This window comes from Bos javanicus, chromosome 7 (assembly GCF_032452875.1).
Source record: "Bos javanicus breed banteng chromosome 7, ARS-OSU_banteng_1.0, whole genome shotgun sequence".
Lineage (NCBI taxonomy): Eukaryota > Metazoa > Chordata > Mammalia > Artiodactyla > Bovidae > Bos > Bos javanicus.
The window spans coordinates 11,246,888-11,266,096 of NC_083874.1; the positions used below are offsets into that span (position 1 = coordinate 11,246,888).

Below are 19,209 nucleotides of genomic sequence, written 5' to 3' on the forward strand. Positions count from 1 at the left end.
TTAAACAATGATTCTAAAACAGTCTTTTCTGGATTTCAGCGCACCTCTAAGAATTTGATACATTAAAACTGCAGAATATACTGCACTGATGCAGCTTTACAGCTTATCTTGAACCCAATCGGGGGGGCCTTGGACCCCTTGTCTTAGGACCAAGGGAAGTTAAGGAGGGCTTGCCAACTGAGCCACACATCCTATTGCAACAGGTATTGTTTGCTGTCTGCTCCTGCTGCTGCTGCTAAGTCGCTTCAGTCATGTCCGACTCTGTGCGACCCCATAGACGGCAGCCCACCAGGCTCCCCCACCCCTGGGATTCTCCAGGCAAGAACACTGGAGTGGGTTGCCATTGCCTTCTCCAATGCATGAAAGTGAAAAGTGAAAGTGAAGTCGCTCAGTCGTGTCCGACTCCTAGAGACCCTATGGACTGCAGCCTACCAGGCTCCTCCGTCCATGGGATTTTCCAGGCAAGAGTACTGGAGTGGGGTGCCATTGCCTTCTCTGTGTCTGCTCCTACCTCCCACCAATTAAAGTTTTCTAAATAGTCACAATTATTTAAAGTTCAGTAGATTTCTCTTTTAAAGATGATTTCCAGTTACTTTGGGGCTTTTTGGGTTTTTTTGTTTTGTTTTGTTTTAGATTTTTTGGCTGCACCACAGGGGTTGTGGGATCTTAGTTCCCAAACCTGGGATTGAATGAGGGCCTTCCTTCTGCAGTGAAATCATGAAGTCCTAACCACTGGACTGCCAGGGAATTCCCTCCAGTTGCTTTTGGAAACCAGAGACTTGACACCACTCACACTTTGAGCTCACTCACTCAAAGCACTGGTGATACAGAGGAACCCCTACCTCCTTCCTGTTGAAACAAGGTCTTTGTTTTACAGCACACCTTCTCTCTTTTAATATCTGTCTGGGGTCTGTAAGGGCTTCCCTGGTGGCTAAGACAGTAAAGAATCTGCGTGCAATTTTGGAGACCTGGGTTCCGTCCCTGGGTTGGGAGGCAACTGACTCAGTATTCTTGCCTGGAGAATTCCATGGACTGAGGAGCCTGGCGAGCTACAGTTCATGGGATCTCAAAGAGTCAGAAACGACTGAGCAGCTAACACACACACGCTGGGGTCTGTAAGCGTGTGAGGTTTACAATTGCTAGGCAGATTATAAATGGCCTTACATGCCCTGCTAAGGAGCTTGAACTACCAACACCACTTTTTTTTTTTTTATAGCTATTGTTTATATTCCCAGGACGGGAACAACCTCTTATCACTTCTGTCTAGCCAGCACCATGCGCGGGGCACGTCGTTTGGCACCAATAAAAGTTGACGAAATCTAGAAAGGGAGGGCATGAGTTCGTTTGTCCCAAAGCCGCAGTTCGCACCCGCATCGCTAGGGGGCACTAGGACCCCGGCAGGGCCGGGGGAGACCAGAGGCCACGGAACCCGGCGACAAGGGGACATTCTGCATTCCGGCTGGCGTCTCCCGTGTGTCTCAGGCCTTCCTCGTCTCGCCGCGCTCCTGCCCCACCCCAGGAGAAGAGAACCCAGAAGAAAACAGCCTGCACTGTCCAGAAAGAAAGGGCTTTATTGGGGAGTAGGCCCAGCCGAGGATCCCTGTCCTCTAACAGACAAGGCCAGAAGGAGAGGCTAAGTGGCGTTTGCAGTTAGGCGCAGAAGGGCTGGGCAGTTTTACTAGCAGGGTGGTGGCGGCGGTGTTTCCCAATGGGGACTAACAGTTTTATAGAAGATTCTGGTCAGTTTCACAAAGTCATGTTCAAGGATGCTGATCGATTGCGTCTTCCCCGGCACAGACCTGTGGCCCTTCTCCAGGCCTTCCGCGGATCCGGAGGGCACTCCTGGGCTCCCGGGCCTGAGGGTCTGCCGGGCATGTTACTTTCCTCTGGGGACCCCAAAGGGCCGGAACCTCAAGGCTCCTCCTGCCAGGGGGAAGGGCCAGACCAAAGGCAAATCTTAGCGGCGCACGCACCGCAAATGGGGACACCCAGGCGCCGGATGGGGCAGTATGGGCCCCACGACCACCGCCTCCTTCTCACCCGCGGGCCACGCCCGGGACTTTGGGTCCTAGCCCGATGACTTCCCCGGGAGCCCTTTCGCTAGCCCAGTTTTCTCCCATGCAGAGGGCTGGGGTAAGGGCAGGAGGGGAAAGGGGTTCCCACCTGTTTCAGACCATTCTCCGAAGCCTTTCTGCGAGGAGGCCAGATCACCGCCAGCTTTCCGTCGCCCCTGCTCACTGCGGAAGAAGGGGCGCTCAGCTGGGATTGCCCCCCCTCCACGCCTTAGCAGCAGGAGGCAGCCAGGACGAAGGAGAGCGGCCGCGCCCCTTAAACACACACAGGCGTTCACTCCCCTCCTCCCCACGGAGGCCTCCGTCCCGAGGGAGGAGGGAGGAACCCCAGGGATGGGGAAGGCGAACAAACTCAGAGTGAGGAGGAAGGAATCAGAAAATTCAGAGGGGGAGATCCAGGTGTGCCAGAACGCAGGGAGGGTCCCTGGGAACCCGACAAAGACATCTAAGATCCTCCTCCCTTCCCCCACCACAAGCCTAGGTGGGGTGTGTCTGGGACTCCGACGAGAGTGGGGGTGGAGCATAGGGGAAGGTCAGTCCAGAAAGGGTGGGCAGAGAGAGGAGAGTCGAGAGGGGTGTCCGGGGAGTTTGGGAGCCAGGAAGGGGGACCCTGAGGATTAGAGGACCATTGGAGTTGGGGAGTCGGTGAAAGTGGCTGGAGTCCTGGGAATCCCCAGCGCTGGGACGCCGGTGGCTTACCCGTTAGGCTGGGCGCGGGCTCCTTGAACTCGGCGGTGCCGTAGAGGCTTAGCCGCTGGCGCTGCAGCTCCCGCTCGCGCTCATTCACCTCGCGCACCTCCTGCTCCAGCAGCGACTGTGCGATGGGCGGCGGGGCGCGAGGCAGCACCGGACACCGGCCCTGTACGACTGAATGCGGCCGGCCTCCGGGCTCGGGCAGCCGCTCCGTGTCTGCGCTGCCCTCCGCCGCGGGTGAGGAGGAGCACCCGCCAGCAGCCTCGAAGAAGCGCTTGAGCTCGCCCAGCGGCTGCGGCGGCGGCCGGGTTCTCTGCTTTGGGACCTCGGGGCGCGCCAGCGCCGCCTGCCGATAGGCCTCCCGCTCGATGTCTCGCTGCATCTGAGCGCCCGCCCGAGCGCGCTCCAAAGCGCGCGGGAGCGCGGGGCTAGGGCCCGGCAGGCTGAGCACCGGCCGCACGCGCAGTTCGACGAGTTCACTGCCCGCGCGACCTGGGCTCAGGCCCCGGCTCCGGCGCAAGCTTTCCTCGCGTTCGCAGCTGCGGCGAATTTCGCGCTCGATGGGCGTCTCCATGAGTGGCTCCTCTAAGGGATGTTGTGGGGTCTCCGAACGCAACTGGAGGGCTTCCGAGTTCGACTCAAAGAAGGTTTCCGGACCTTGAGAGAGACACTGCTCCAGGAGCCCCGTGCCTGGCGCTTCAGACGGCTCAGGGTCGTCGCTTCCTTGCCCAGGACTCTCAAAGCCCCCAGCTGCGGTCCGGCCCAGGACGTTCTGCAACCTGCCTCGCTGATGGTCCGAGGACTTCCCTCTCTTGCTCGGGGGTCTCCGCTCCCTGGTCTGGGGAGGGCACGGGGACGTCGGTATTCAGCTCTGCGGCGGGCTTGGGAATTTCGCTATCTAAGCCGGGGGGTTCAGGCCCACGCGCTTCGGACGACCCCAGGGCTCCGTTCTGCCGCCCAGGGGCCTAGGTGTCCAGGGTTGGGAGCAGCTCGGGAGCCTTAGCTCCCAGCGCTGGAGTTTTGATGCCCAGAGCTGGGACACCCTGCCCTGCGCAGCACCTGTGGTTGCAATTGCCGTCCGCGGGTTCCAAGGCGTCGCCCGCACGGGCCACTTCTCTGACCCGCCCCTGGCCTCCAAGAACTGCCCTCGGGGGCAGGGCCGGGCCCCGCCCCCTGCACCTGCCGGCCGGACACGGGGCCCCGCCCTGGCCCCGCCCCCGAGAGGGGGGCGCCTCAGCTGGGCACTGGGTTTGGTCCACTGACGCGCCTGTCAGCTCGGGGCATTGGATGTTTTAGAAGAGAGCTTCCCTAGACCTAGCCTGCTACCTGGGGGCGCCAGTCTAGATGCAGTGTTCACTCAGTGGGCGCCACCTTGGCACCTTTTCGGGCTCACGTCCCCGGCATTACCAGGGGGCTTGGTTCCCACCCAGCTGCACGCCTGGCTGAACCTCTGAACCACTGTCTTCTGGTGGGGTGTCCTCCGAAACCATATTTCCGGGGCCTGGCCTGGCCCGCCAATCCTGTGTCAGCCGGCTGGCAGCCACACCAACGGGCTCCGGCTGTCCTTTGAAGTTCCACCCCTGCAGCGCACAGTTCGGGCTGGAGGGGGCGCCAGGAACCGCCTCTCCGCCCGCCCGTCTGTCTCCCAATGCCTCGGCTCACACTTCCGAGCCGAGCGCCAGGCCCATAGGGCGCTTCCCCTCACCCCACCCGGAAAAGTTCGCGAGCCGGCCGCTGCCAAGCGCACTCCCAGACCGAGGGACGAGGCAGGCAGGCACACACAGCGCGTCCAGGACCCAGAAGTGCGGCTGAGGTTGGAAAGGCGGTCACCTTGGGACCAGGCGACTGGGAGACCCAGAGAAGTATCCAGGCTTGTGGGGGAAGTAGCTCCCTCCAGCTGGGGCCAGATTGTGGTGTTCTTGGCCAGGATTGATGCCAGGAACAGGCGACCTACTCCCAGGGACATCATTTTCCACTCTCTTCCACTGGCTTTCGCCAAAACCTGCCTCCACCCCTCCCCCTCCATTTTGGGATGACCAGTGAAAAAGATAGTTACCTGAAGAAAGGAGGGGGCGGCTACACAGTCTCAGGAGTGCCAATAATCCCCCAACTCTCTGCCTACTCTGGTGACTCCCTTTTCCATCCACCCTCTCACTCCACTCTCTCCTGGATCCCAATCTCAAGCAGCTACCCTCCTCCCTCTGACTCTATTGGCCCAATTAGAATTGGGCCCACCTGGGTTCCATCCCACTGAGAACCTGAGCTAAGTGTCAGCCTTCTCCAAGACTCAGTTCCTTTATCTGTAAAATGGGGATGGCAGTACTTACCCCTTTGGGAGGTGATGATGATGAAAACTCTACTTCTGGAATGAGTTGTCTCTACAGTGGACTCTCCACTCATCACCTCCTGTTCCTCTTCTTCCCTGATGGCTCAGTGGTAAAGAATCCGCCTGCAATGCAGGAGACACGGGTTCAACCCTTGGGTCAGGCAGATCTCCTGGAGGAGCAAATAGCAACCCACTCCAGTATTCTTGCCTGAAAAATACCCATGGACATAGGAGCCTGGCGGGATAGCGTCCAAAGAGTCACAGAGTCAAAAACGACTTCACATGAGTATGTGCATCTCTCTCCTAGCCATGCATACTGTGCTCTTGGTTCCACCACACCACTGACCCTTCTCTGTCCAAGGACCTCCTTGACCTCCATTTACCAGACCTGGTCACTGGCTTTTCCCTGAGTTCCTTACCACTAGCTCCTTAGTCTTGGAGAATGGTACCCACTTATGGTTTATCCTCTAACCTCCCAGGTGCCTCTTTTCAGACTTCTGGTTCACCTGCATCAGTGGGGTTCTTTCCCCTCTGGCTTCCATTGGGTTTGGCTGATGGGAGAGAGGAGAATGAGAGATCAGGATGTTTATCCCATATGTTCTTCCTCCAAGCTTTGCTGGCTGTGTCCCTCCACTGCTGGCAGCAGCTCCAAACAGCTCTCTCTCCAGGGCTATGGGGTGGTAAGAGCTCCCAGCTGATGCTAACCCAGCAAGTGCACTATGCCTTGTTTATTTCCTTCTATTGAGTTCTGATCAATTACTCAGTTTAAGTATACAATCTCTTTCCTGCCAACACTCAGACCTTGACAAACTCCAATTTCACACTTTAAACACCATCTCTATGCAGATGTCTCCCAAATTTATATCTCTAGCTCTAATTTCTCCTCTGAGTTTTAACTCATATCCAACTGTCCCCAGTCTAATATATAGGTCAAACTGAACACTTTCAAAACTGAATTCTTGGTCTCCCCACCAACTCTACTTCTCTTTACTACATACAGCAACTCACGCATTCTGTTTTTTATGTCCCAAAATGTAGAACTCAGCCTCAGTTTCTTTTTTTTCCCTACCCACCCCCAGTTCATTCATATATTGGATTGCTGTTTGCTCTGCCTCCAACACATATTCTGAAGTCATCCACTTCTCTCCACCCTGTTCCCAGCCATTCATTGCCCTCCGATATCTCTCCACCAAACTTAGGAGAAAAATCCAAATTTCCTACCCTGGCTCAAAACCCCTTCCCACTTCTCAGATCTCATCTCCTGACACCCTCTCCCTTGATCCCTCCTCCATTTGAACCTTTATGCTTTCCTCAAACTCTGCGATTGCATTCCCACCCCAGGGCCTTTGTACTGGCCTTTCTGTCTGCTTGGAATGACTCAGCATATGGCTGGGTTCTGCTATTCAGATGTCACTTGATTCAGATGTCACTGCTTCAGAGAAGTGGTCTCTGATCACCCAGCCTACCTCAAACACAGCTCTTCTCTGTAACTCTATCCCTGCCTTTTTTATTTTTTGTAATTCACCCAGTACTACAGTGGGCTTCCCTTGTGGCTCAGACAGTAGAGAATCTGCCTACAATGCAGGAGAACCAGGTTTGATCCATGAGTTGGGAAGATCCGAGGGAAAAGGGAATGGCTACCTACTCCAGTATTCTTGCCTGGAGAATGCCATGGACAAAGAAGCCTGGTGTGCTACAGTCCATGGGATCACAAAGAGTTGGACACGACTGAGCGACTAACACTTTCACAATACTCTAGTTATCATCAATTACCTTTGTTTCTTTATTTGTATATTATCTATCTCTGCCTGCCCCCGACCTCAGCTGGAGAGTGAGTGGTATTAACAGCATTTTCTGTCTGTCGTGTTCACCCAGCTCTCTCACGCCTAGAACAGTGCCTAACACATAACACTTACCAAAGAATGTTCCCAAAATTGGGAACAAAGAAATAGACTTGGAAGTTGCCATTGAGTTTAGGAGACAGACACAATTATAAACAGAACAATCTTACCTCAAGGTGGAACCCAGGACAAGAGTATAAAGAGAAGCCTATATAAGTGTTGATCTAAATAGCTAACCGGAGAAGGCAATGGCACCCCACTCCAGTACTCTTGCCTGGAAAATCCCATGGACGGAGGAGCCTGATAGGCTGCAGTCCATGGGGTCGCTGAGGGTCAGACACGACTGAGCGACTTCACTTTCACTTTTCACTTTCATGCATTGGAGAAGGTAATGGCAACCCACTCCAGTGTTCTTACCTGGAGAATCCCAGGGACGGGGGAGCCTGGTGGGCTCCTGTCTATGGGGTCGCACAGAGTCGGACACGACTGAAGCGACTTAGTAGTAGTAGTAGTAAATAGCTAACAGTTATAAAATCAAGCTACAAGCAATGAAGTAAAATGCAAACTCTCCTCCAAAAGGTGCTGCTGCTGCTGCTAAGTCGCTTCAGTCGTGTCCGACTCTGTGCGACCCCATAGACGGCAGCCCACTAGGCTCCTCTGTCCCTGGGATTCTCCAGGCAAGAATAGTGGAGTGGGTTGCCATTTCCTTCTGGGAACAACCCAAATGTCCATCAACAAATGAATAGATAAGCAAAATGTGATCCATTCATACAATGGAATATTATTCAGCCATGAAAAAGGAATGAAGCACTGATTCAGGCTAACATATGGATGAACCTTGAAAACGTTATGGAGAAGGGAATGGCAACCCACCCAGTATTCTTGCCTGGGAAACCCCATGTACAGAGGAGCCTAGTGGGCTACAGTACATAGGGTCACGAAGAGTCAGACCCTACTCAGCAACTCACACTTTCTCTTTTGAAAAAATTATGCTCAGTGAAAGAAGCCAGACAGAACAGGCCACATATTGTATTATTTATTGTATTATTTCACTGATTTAAAAAAATGTCCAGAATAGGTAAATCTATAGAGACAGATGCAGATCAGTGGTTGCCAGGGTCTTAGGGAAGGCGTGTCTGTTTAATGGGTACAGAATTTCCTCTTGGGGTAATGAAAAGGTTCTGGACCTAGACAGTGGCCAGTTGTACAACATTGTGAATGTACTAAATGCTACCAATGGTAAATTTTGTTTTGTGTATTTTACTACAACTAAAAGCTAATTTTTAAAAATGTGTTCTCTAATGTCTATTATGGCAAATAAGCTTTTATTAGAAAAAAAAAATTTGGCTGACTTGGGTCTTAGTTGTGGCACAAGAGATCTTCGTGCCTCACGTGGGATCTTTCGTTGTGGCGTGTGGGCTTAGTTGCCCCACAGCATGTGAAATCTTAGTTTCCAGGCCAGGAATCAAACTCATGTCCCCGTCATGGCAATGCAGGGGGTTCTTAACCACTGAACCATCATGGAAGTCCCCCAGATATGCTTTTAGGAGGATCTATTGGGTTCGCCAAAAAGTTCACTTGGGTTTTGCCATACCATCTTCGGGTTGTTGTTATGAAAAAATAAAGTCGCAAAGGAACATTTTGACCAGCCCAATAGAAGACCAGGTTCAACGGAAAATATTTGAATCCCTAGGAGCTTTGTACTTGGCATAGGAAAACCCCAGGCCTCAGTCTGGCCCCGTTTGTTTCCCACCCCAAGTCTGTCCTACACAACAAGGGGCCCTGTACATGTACCTAGGGACCCTGTCCCATGTACCCAAGCTCTTTCCTCGCTCCTCGGCCACTTTTTGGCCATCCTGAGTAGGATCTAGAGCAGGGAGGAAGGATTTAGTTGGGCACATTCCCTTTGTTCCATGGGGAACAGACCCTCTGAAGCAAGGAAGGGGCCTAGGGGACTTCCCTGGCGGTCCATGGTTAAGGCTGCAGGGGCCATGGGTGCGATCCCAGGTCGGGTGGGGTGAACTAAGACCCTGCATGCTGTACAGCTTGACCACAAGAGTGCTGGGGGCTGCAGCAGACCAGCCTGGAGAGTAGGAGATGATTTCCCCACGAGGATGGTTGGATAAAACACATGATCAGCTGAGAAAAAGGGCGCTGCTCCTTTAAGAAAGGGATGGTGGGAGGATTGAATAGGGACCTTCAAGACTTGGGTAAGAAGTTCTCTAGACATTTCTCATCACCACACTCCCCCAATAATTATCCCATCTGAGGGGCGTCCAGTGTCCTGGAGGCTATTTGATCGAATTCTCTCATTTTCGGAAAGGGGAAACTGAGGTCCAGAAAGGGAAGTTGCCCTGAGTTGTCCAGAGCTCAAGCCTTCTGGTTCTCATGAGGCACAGGCTCTGGTCTCCAGAATCTTCTGGTGGAATCAGCCCTTCCTCCTCACCCCAGAGATCAGGGTCCAAGAAGGGAGGGCAGTAGTATGTAAAAGCAGCAGTATTCGAAGGCAGGTTACCCTTGGTGGGCAGCCGGACTTGAAATGTCTAGGGTGCCAAGTAAAGGTGCCCTTGTCTGAGGGGGTTAGGGAGTCCCAGCCCTAGTCCACAGGCTTGACCAGGCATGTGAAAGTGCGTTTGCCGGGAGGCAGCCGAGTGCAGCAAGGAGGCCAGTGGCTGGTAAATAATTGATCAGGACAGCTGATAGTACCTCCCCAGAACTGCCCGCCAGCCCCCAGCCCCCCTCAGCCCGGCCCAGGCGTCTCCCGCCTCCTGGCCCAAACCAGCTGGACCAGCTCTCCCAGTGCCCGCTTGCTGCCCCCCACCCCCAACTCCCGACAGCCAAGTCACAGCCTCCGGGGCACCTTTCGACAAGCACCCGGGGTGGTAGGTCTGGAATTTGGAAATCAGAACGTGGGCTTCTGGGCAGAGATGGCCCTGCCGAGCCATGTGTGGTCTCTGGCCACACCCATGTAAGTGTCGGGGGTCAGGGGGGCCAGTGGGCAGGGCCTGGGAGGGGCTCATGGAAGACGCTGGCCTTCCTATGGGGGGACGGCGGGGTGGGGGATGTCGCTGGTTAGAGCTCCAGCTAGCCTCTCCTAAGGGGGCCAGGAAGAGTGAAGGGCGGCTGGCAGCCAACCCTGCAGCCTCTTCAACGCCCCCCTCCCTAGAAAGTCAGGTGGGAGATGTGAATTCTCACCGCCTTGTTTTTTTGGGATTTTCCACTGGCAGGCTTCAAGCCCAAAGTCCAGCCAGAGGCGGGGTGGGGCTATGACTTGAATGGGGGATGGGGAATGTCAGGGTCTCTCACTCTCATATTTTGCCTCTAAATTCATCCTTTGGTGTCTGTGGTGGGAAGAAATGCTTGAGATCCAAAAGGAAAAAAGGTTAACAGTTCCCAAACTGGAAAAGAGGATTTCAACAGGGAAATGATTACCTGCTTAATGAAATGACCACCAACTGTCCCTGGCAGGGCAAAAAGCTGAAGATTTAGAAACAAGCAACATTGAACAAAGTATGCAGATTGTTTAATATTTGAGATGTGAAGGCCTTTGAAAGTCAGAGGATGGAGGGGGTTCCAGAGGTTTGTAGAGACTTCTGGAAAAGGGGCTCCCTCCAGGGACCCCAGTTGGGTCCCTCACTCTTTTGGGTTCCCCGTTGCATTATTCACCAACTACAAACCTGGTTGCCTAGCAATGGGAATCTGATCTCCCCCCACCCCCCCAGCAAGGAAGAGGCAGGGTGATTACATCTTGGGCCTGGGAGAACTGAGGGGGTACTTTAGCCTCCCCCAGGGCAAACCTATTAGCAGGGGGTCTGAGCTTCCTTTGGGACACCCTGTAAAGCATGAACTTCAGCATCCTGCCCTAATTGGAACTAAGACCCACCTCCCCAGGCTGATCTCTGGTCCCCTGGCTGTCAAGATGAAGATGCCTGAACTTCCATTTCTCCACAGTGTTCCCAGTATTTGGGCTCTAAGAGCCTTGAGTTCCAATCCTGACTCAATCACCTTAGACAAGTCTTCTGCCACTTCTCAGAGCCTCAGTTTCTTTTTCTGTAAAATGGGGACAGTAGTACTACTTACCTTTTAGGATGGTCGAGAGGGTTAAATGTTACTAAAGTTTTTTGAAAGTGAAAGGTGCTCAGTCATGTCTGACTCTTTGCGACCCTATGGACTATAGCCTGCCAGGCTCCTCTCTCCATGGAATTTTCCAGGCAAGAATCCTGGAGTGGGTAACTGTTGCCTTCTCCAGCGGATCTTCCCAACCCAGGTATCGAACCCAGATCTCCCGCACTGCAGGTGGATTCTTTACCATCTGAGCCATCAGGGAAGCCCCAAATGAGTTACTAGGAGTAAAGCATTTAACAGTGCCCAGCACATGGTGTGCACTGGCTAATGGTTGGCTGATTTTCTTCTCAGTTGGAATGTCAACTCAGCAAAAAGTTGACTACAGTGTCTCAAGATTAGGGCAGGGAGGAGGAGGCGAAGATGGCTGCGGGAGCCTAGCGGAAGCCCCGAAGAGCACTTAGAGAGCTATATATAGTAAGTGCTAAATGCGAGCTCACTATTATGCCTTCATGGTGAAGCCAGAGAAGATCCGAGAGGCCCCACCAGAGTCTGGGCAATGAGGTTTAAGCTCATCTGATAGGATAGTGCTCAAATTAATAAATGTTTGAGGGCTTGCTCTGTGCCCACCCTGGGCTACGTATCAGGGCCAAGAGGCAGATAGATATATCCTTTTAGATATTGGAAGCACCTCCATGTAGCTGGCACTCAGTGCATCTCTGTGATGGTAAGTTGTTGTGACGATGACTGTCCCCGACGTGCACTGCAGTACCAACCAGTCTCCAGCTTCCAGGGAGAGCCCAAATAGACTAGGGGTGCCCTGGAGGCTGAGCATTGGGAATCCTAGGGTGCTTTGAGGAGGACAACGATGGGAGAATTGCAGGTTAAACCTTAAATGGCAAGTCCCCCTCCCCCCATTTCGGAGTCCAGCACTAGGCAGTGTGACCTGGTGATCCTTGCCCCCTGGGAGGGTGGTTTGCAAGTGGAAGAGGCAGCTCTGGAGTTACCATGGCAATGGCATGTGTCCACAGCGAGATGGACACTTCTCTCCCAGACTCTCACCCCCTCTCTCAACCCGTACATAAGGGATGCTGGGTAACAGCCAAGGTCCAGAGAGGGTGTGGGTTTGGGAAAAAATACAGAGCATGTTCTGGCCTGGTGGGATCTGAGCTTCTGGGAATGGTTATTATAATTAATTTAAAACATTATTAGTCATGGGAATTATTTAAATTATCATTATTTTTCTTTTTGACTTGTGAGATCTTAGTTTCCCGATCAGGGATAGAATCTCTACCCTCAGCAGTAAAAGCCCAGTCCTAACCACTGGACCATCAGGGAATTCCCTAAAATTATTATTAATATAAACCATGCTACTGTTTGGGGGGCACGATGTCCTAAGGTTTTTCCTGCATGGATAGATATTTCCCTGCAAGGGAATCTCTCTCTGCAAGGTGAGGAAGGGTCAAGCTATTCTGGTCCATTTTACAGATGGGGAAACTGAGGCTCAGAGGGGTGATGTCAAGCCTCAGAAAGGATTTAGCTCAGCCTGTCACAGCCTGGGCTCTCTCCCCCTCACAGGACCCCTGTCCTCTGCCCCGACTCCTCCCAGGTGCAAAGGAGAAATAGAGGAAAGTACTGGGTTTGGTTGATTTCCAAGCAGTTCAGGGATCTTGGCTCAAAGATGGGTGTTCAAGAGATGGGTCTGCTGAGGGTTGGGCCCCCGGGAGGCTCCTTTCGCAGCCCAAGCCGGCCGCCCCTCAACCCCGCTCCCCCTCAACCCCCGCCGTCTTCCTGCAGGCCCATGGCGGAGAGCTCCCTCTATCGGCAGCGACTAGAGGTCATCGCGGTAAGTGACGCCCTACCAGTGCGCTGCGCCCTGAGCCCTGGGCACCCCTCGCCATACCCAGGCCTCTTCCTCACCTCTTTCCTATCACAGGAAGCAGGCCTAGCGCTCTGAACGTGGGGGGAGCACCCTCAGCTCCAGCCGTGCCTGGAGCGCCCCACCAAAATCCTCAGGCCCCTCTGCTCCTCAGTTCTTCTGTATGATCATCAACATCCCCAGAATGGAGCTCTGCGGACTCCGCACTCTCAAATCGGCAGCATCTGTTCCATTCTTGAACCCTGTCTCCCAAACACACCATGTCTCAAGCCCCCTCTCTCAGACCCCCATATCTGGACCTCATCTCTCTGAACCTCCATCTCTGAATCCCCATCTCACTAATCCTCATCTCTCAGGACCATCTCTACATCCTAGTCTCGCTGGATCCTCACGACTGCACCTCCATTTCCGACTCCCCACCTCACTAGCCCCCTCCATTGGATCCTCATATCTGGACCCCCATCTCTCTGAATCGCATCCCTCTTAATCACTTATCTCAGACCCCTCCCCCTCTGGATTCCCATTCCCGGGGCCCTCCCCATCCACAGACCCCGCCCCCCTTCCGCCGGGGCGAGACCTCCGCAGCATCTGGGGCGCGGCCGGCCCCGCCCCTACCCGCTGCTGACTCAGCGCCTCCACCCCCCAACCTTTTTCCCGCCTGGGGCCCCGACGTGTGTTCCGCTACACGGTGCGACTTGCAGCCCCGGGAGTCCCGGGAGCCCCCGGGAGCCCCGGCTAACCCGGCGGAGGAGGGAGGGTGGAAGGGGAGGCGGCGGCCCCGCCCGGCCCCACCCGGCCAGCGGGCAGCTCAGGGTCCTCTGTGCGCAGGAGAAGCGGCGGCTACAAGAGGAGATACGCGCGGCGCGCCGCGAGCTGGAGGAAGAGAAACTCCGCGTGGAGCGGCTCAAGGTTGGGGGCGGGCGGGGGCGCCTGCTTAGCCCGGGCAATGAAGTGGGGGTGTCTATGAGAGTCAGTTCTGGGAACCAAAGGAGCCTCTCTTTGGACATGGGGTTGGGGGAGTTGGTTCCAGCTTCGGGGATGGGCGTCTTCCCCAGCTTGGAAAGAGTGGTTGGTGGTGATGGGGGACGTTTGTTCCACCTTTGGGAAGATCCTGGGAACGTGTTTGTTCCGCTTTGGGGTAGAGAGGGGCTAAGAGGGACGTTTATTTCCCCTTTGGGGGTGTCTGTCCCATTCTGGAAAAGTTGGGGAGATTGATGGGTGTTTCTTCCAGCGTGGGAAAGCTGTCGGCTGGGAACGGGGTGGCTTCCCACCTGGCATTATTAGGGCACGTATCCCAGCCTGAGGCAGAAATGTCTGTCCATCCACATGCCCCTTCTCATGGCCAGAGGAAGTCTCTCCGGGAACGCTGGCTAATGGACGGGGCAGCTGAGGAGCCAGAGCGGCCCCAGGATCCCACCTCACAGGACCCCCAGTCGCCTGAAGACCAAGCTCAGGCCCGCATCCGGAACCTGGAAGACAGCTTGTTCACGTGAGTAGGGCCCCCTGCCTGGTGGCTTTGCCTCTCTGACTAGGCCAGGCTCCTCTGCCTACTTCGCTGAGACTTCCGGTTGGGGGTAGCCCATTGAGCCTGGGGTCCAGGCTCCCAGCAGCCCCTTCTCTTCCCCAGACTCCAATCCCAGCTGCAGCTGCTGCAGAGTGCGTCCACAGGTGCCCAGCACAAGCCCTCAGGCAGGCCCACCTGGCGACGACAGGTGAGGAACTAGGGGATGTGACCAGCAGAGCTCAAAGCAGTACCTCTCCAAGCACAGTTGTTGTGTTTTTTTGTGACCCTGCCATGTGGCTGTCTTAATTCCCTGACCAGGGATCAAACCTGTGCTTCCTGCAGCGGAAATGCAGGTACTTAACCACTGGACCACCAGAGAAGTACCCAAGCACAGTTTAGATCCTGGGTCCTCTTGTGGTCTTGGGCAAATTGCTTTCCATGCCTAAGCCTCAGTTTCCCCATCTCTAAAATGGGGATATATAACAATAGCACACCGCTGGAAGAGGCGTGAGAGAAGGTCAATGAGATCATAGCTTGGTACCGGAAGCAGGCACAATGGAATGTTTTGATATGTTGTCGTGTTGTGTTAATCGCTCAGTCGTGTTCGACTCTTTGCGACCCCATGGACTGTAGCCTGCCAAGCTCCTCTGTTCATGGAATTCTCCAGGCAAGAATACTAGAGTTGCTATTTCCTTCTCCAGGGGATCTTCCTGATCCAGGGATTGAACTGGGGTCTCCTGCATTGCAGGCAGATTTTTTATCATCTGAGCACTAGGGAAGCCCTGTTTTGATATTTGATTGCCAATATGACCTAAATGAGGAAAGTAGTCAGAAAATGTTGTGGGGCAGGGTTGGGGCTGAGGGGCTGGGGCTGGGAGTTCCCTGGCGGTTAGGACTTGGTGCTTTCACTATAGTGGTCTGGGTTCAATCCCTGGTTGGGATTACTAAAATGATCCCACAAGCCGCACAGTTTGGCCAAAAAAAAAAAAAAAAGATAAGAAAATGTGGGGATGTGTTCTCAGAATTCAGCCCCCAAAATGGGAAAAGGATCCCCATGAGATGGTCTAATAATTTGAGGCATCTCCATGATTTGAGGGGTTTGGGATTTTGTTTTGGTAATGCCTCTATTAAGATATAATCCACATGCCGTACAACATATGGGTCTTTGAAAACTAAGATGACTTTACTTAAAATCTGGCTCTCTGGGTTGTCCTTGAAGTCCATACCATAGATCCAGGAACATTATCCAGTATCCATAGATCCAGTAACTGATGCACCTGGCCACAGTAAGCTGTGGGTTTTCCACAGCCCCCATCTCTCCTTGATGCCTTACTTTGGCTCCCAGGTGCCTGTCTCAGGACAGAAGGGGAGAGGAGACCTTTGGACAGAGGAGGGTAGGATTGAGACCTATGAGGAGATCTGTGGGGTTTGGTTAAGGTGGTTGCATGGCCAGGTCCCCAGCTCCCCTCCCTGAGCTCATCTTTCCCTCCATCCCTTCCTCACTCCACTCCAGCCACCCTTGACCCTTTTGTATCCCTTGAACTTGCCTAATTCATTATAGCCTCAGGGCTTTGCACTTGCCTTTCCCCTCTTCCTGGAATGCCCTTTCCCACCTCTTGACTCAAGGCTGGCTCTTCTCACCTTTCAGGCCTTTTGGGTTCAGTGTCACCACCTCCAAGAGGCCCTCCTGCATCAATTTTTTTTTTTTTTTTAATACTTATTTGGCTGCATCAGATCTTAGTTGCAGCATGTGGGATCTAGTTCCCTGACCAGGGGTCGAACCGGTGCCCTGCGTTGGGAGCATGGAGTCTTAGCCACTGGACCACCAGGGAAGTCCCCCTCCTGCATTTTATACCTACAGGAGGCACCCCATCACCTCCCAGGCATTTCTTAGCCTTCTCCCCCTGCTATTACAGCCCTTCTCACTTCCTGAATTACAGATTTGTATTTTATGTTTATTACCTGCTTCCTTCCACTGGAATTTAAGTTCTAATAGCAAAAGTCTTAAGTATCCCTTAAGTGGGATTTCCTAGGTGACTCAGTTGTAAAGAATCCGCCTGCTGATGCAGGAGATGTGAGTTTGATCCCTGGGTTGGGAAGATCCCCTGGAGTAGGAAATGGCAACCCGATCTCATATTCTTGCCTGGAAAATTCCACGGGCAGAGGAGCCTGGCAGGCTACAGTTCACGGGGTCGCAAAGAGACACGACTGAGCACGCATGCATGTCCCTTAAGTAACCTCAGTAGCTAGCAGAGTAGATCCCCAATAGAGGGAGTGGCTGCATGGACACAGGATTGACTGGGTACATACGATGTGCAAGGCAGTGCAGCAGAGGGAGATAAGACAGGTGAGGAAGACTCATGGTTTGGTCCGGAAGTAATGGGGAGCCATCAGGGGAGTTTGAGCAGAGTAGGGGTGCTGGCATGCTGGAGGCTGGAAGTGAGATGTGGGCTGCCCTGACCTTGTTTCTGCCATCCCTGCAGGGTCACCGTCCTCTCTCCCAGCCCAACGTGGAGTCAGGTCCTGCAGGTGGGTGTTTTGAGGTCTGGGGATTGCAAGAGGAAGGGCCTGAATCTCACTCTGTTGCCCCATCTCTCCTCTTCCCTGACTCCCCCAGGCCAGACCGATCTAAACAAGAGAGCCTCCTTACCAGCCGGACCGGTGGGCGCATACCCGGAGTCCCCCTCTGAGCCCAGAACTGAGGCTGCCGGGGTTCCAGCAGCCCCGAGGCGGGTCCCTGGGGCAGCAGGGACCTCCTCAGAAGCCAATGGCCCCTGCCCTGGATCCAGCCCCCCTCTGGAGCAGGAGCCGAGTCAGGGGGTGCTAGCACCTGAGGGGGCAGTGAATGAGGCCAAAGGAGGAGGCATGGTGAAGGTGGTGTGGGAGCGGCTGAGGCCCACAGAGGACTGTGCCACTGGGGCCACAGGCCTGGAGCTGGAGGCTAAGGTGGAGGAGATGGTGCTGGAGGCCATCGGGGACAGACAGGAAGCCAGCCGTCCAGAGCTCCCCTCATGGGTCAAGGAGGACAGGGCCATCACGGAGGTGGTCTGGGAGGGGATGGGGGGCACAGAGGGCAGTGACTTGGAGGCCATGGCAGAGGTAGGCAGGGGCCCAGAGGCCGTGCAGACCAGCTCCCTGGGGCTCCGGGAGGGATCAGGGGGAACAGCTCCTGGAGAAGGTGCCCCCAGGAGCAGCCCTGATGGTGATGGGCAGGGAGTCTTTGGAGAGGAGGGGTCCTTCATCTGGGTGGAAAGAGTGACCCTCAGTGAGGAATGGGAGGAGCTGGAGGTGGAGGGGTTGGAAGGGCCAAAGGCACTGGGAAGGGAGGAAGAGGATGAGAGTCCATTGGGGGCGGAGGGCAGAGGCGAGGAGGAAACGTGGGAGGCAGAGAGGAGGCGGGTGGAGGGACCTGAAGGTGCAGAGAAGAGAGGCAGTGAGGGGAAGGCAGGCACGGAGCCAGAAGGAGCAGAGACATCACTGGCGCTTGAGAGGAAAGGAAGCCCAGACTCCATGGAGCCAGAGAGAAGAGGTGAGGAACGCGTGGAAACAGAGATGGCAGGAGGTGACGAACCATTGTCGGCCGAAAGAAAAGAAGTTGAGGGACCTCTAGGGGCAGAGAGGGGAAGAGATGAGAAGCCATTGGGAGTAGAGCAGAAAGGAGGTGAGGAAAAGCTAGAGGCAATCCAAGAACCATTGGCAGCAGAGAGAGAAGAAGGGGAGGAGTCACTGGCGGCAGAGAGAATAGGAAGTGAGAAGCCATTGGAGGAAAAGGAAAAAGGAGATGATAAATCACAGAGGGTAGAGAGAATGGGAGATGAGGAGCCCTTGGAGGCAGAGAAAACAGGAGACGAGAAACCACAGAAGGTAGAGGGAACAGGAGGTGAAGAGCTACTGGAGGCAGAGAAGACAAGAGATGAGAAACCACAGAAGGTAGAGAGAACCGGAGGTGAGGAGCCACCAGAGGTAGAGAAAAATGAAGACGAGGACTCACTGAAGGTAGAGAGAATGGGAGGTGAAGAGCCATTGCAGACAGAGAAGACTCGCAGGGTCGAGGAAGAGCAGAGAGAGTCAGAAGAAGAAAAGGAATGTCAGGCAGAGGACGTGAGTGAGGCAGGGGCTCCCCCAGAAGCCAAGGAGGCGCCAAGGCCAGAAGATGAAGGACGGCAGCCCCAGGAGAAGCAGGAAGGCTCCCCAGAAGCAGAACCAGTGAAGCCCCAAACTCCTGCTGAGGGCCAGGACCCCACTGGAGACGCCACCCCACTCCTGGCAGAGACGTCAGCTCAGGATCAGCCCGCTGAGTGCCAGCCACTGCTGCAGATGGAGGGGCCCAGGGCCAACCCCAGTGCCCGCCCCATGCCCACCTATGCGCCTGCCCGGCAGCCGGGGCCATCTGCCCCTCCAGAAGGTGAAGAGGCAAGCGGCCCTAAGCAGAAGACGTGCCAGTGTTGTGCGGTTATGTGAGCCCGTGCCCTCCACCCAACTCCCAGCTCCTCTCACAGCTACCTCGGCCTCTTGGCATCCAGCAGGCAGTCCCAGGCGCAGACGGGGCACCAAGGGACTGACCATGGCACCTGGGAGCCAGTTGGTCTACACGTCCACCTCCACCTGGGCTTCTGGACCCCTCACCCGCTGCCTGTGACCCTGGCCCTCTTCTGTGACAAAGCCTTTTATACTTGAAAATAAAAGTTAAGCATTCGGACAGTATGAATGTGTGTGTTGCCGGCCCACAACCACCTCACTGTCTGCTGGTGGGAAGTGGAGGGCTTGACTCTGCTAGAAGCAGATTGAGTCAGTGAGAGTTAAATAGATGTGGCTGCTGTAACAAAAAGATC

At 54.5% G+C, this 19,209-nt stretch overlaps 2 protein-coding genes across 4 annotated transcripts; one reads left to right on the plus strand and one right to left on the minus strand.

The window, feature by feature from the left end:
- Positions 1-1,553: 1,553 nt before the first annotated feature.
- Positions 1,554-3,884, minus strand: MISP3 (MISP family member 3). Its single transcript, XM_061421895.1, has 3 exons — positions 2,772-3,884; positions 2,164-2,237; positions 1,554-1,923 (listed from the first exon to the last, which is right to left on the minus strand). The coding sequence occupies exons 1-3, from the start codon at positions 3,337-3,339 to the stop codon at positions 1,912-1,914; spliced, it is 654 nt and encodes a 217-aa protein (XP_061277879.1). The 5' UTR covers positions 3,340-3,884; the 3' UTR covers positions 1,554-1,911.
- Positions 3,885-9,666: 5,782 nt separating this feature from the next.
- On the plus strand, positions 9,667-19,076 carry PALM3 (paralemmin 3). Of its 3 annotated transcripts, XM_061421882.1 has the most exons (8): positions 9,668-9,900; positions 11,349-11,471; positions 12,792-12,840; positions 13,702-13,782; positions 14,220-14,362; positions 14,501-14,585; positions 16,861-16,906; positions 16,995-19,076. In XM_061421882.1, exons 3-8 carry the CDS (start codon positions 12,796-12,798, stop codon positions 18,836-18,838), a joined length of 2,244 nt encoding a protein of 747 aa, XP_061277866.1. In that variant the 5' UTR covers positions 9,668-9,900; positions 11,349-11,471; positions 12,792-12,795; the 3' UTR covers positions 18,839-19,076. The 3 variants fall into 3 exon arrangements, with proteins under 3 accessions (XP_061277865.1, XP_061277866.1, XP_061277867.1); XM_061421881.1 differs by lacking the exon at positions 11,349-11,471 and having other exon boundaries at positions 9,667-9,900; XM_061421883.1 differs by lacking the exons at positions 9,668-9,900; positions 11,349-11,471; positions 12,792-12,840 and adding an exon at positions 12,870-13,561.
- The last annotated feature ends 133 nt before the right edge of the window (positions 19,077-19,209 follow it).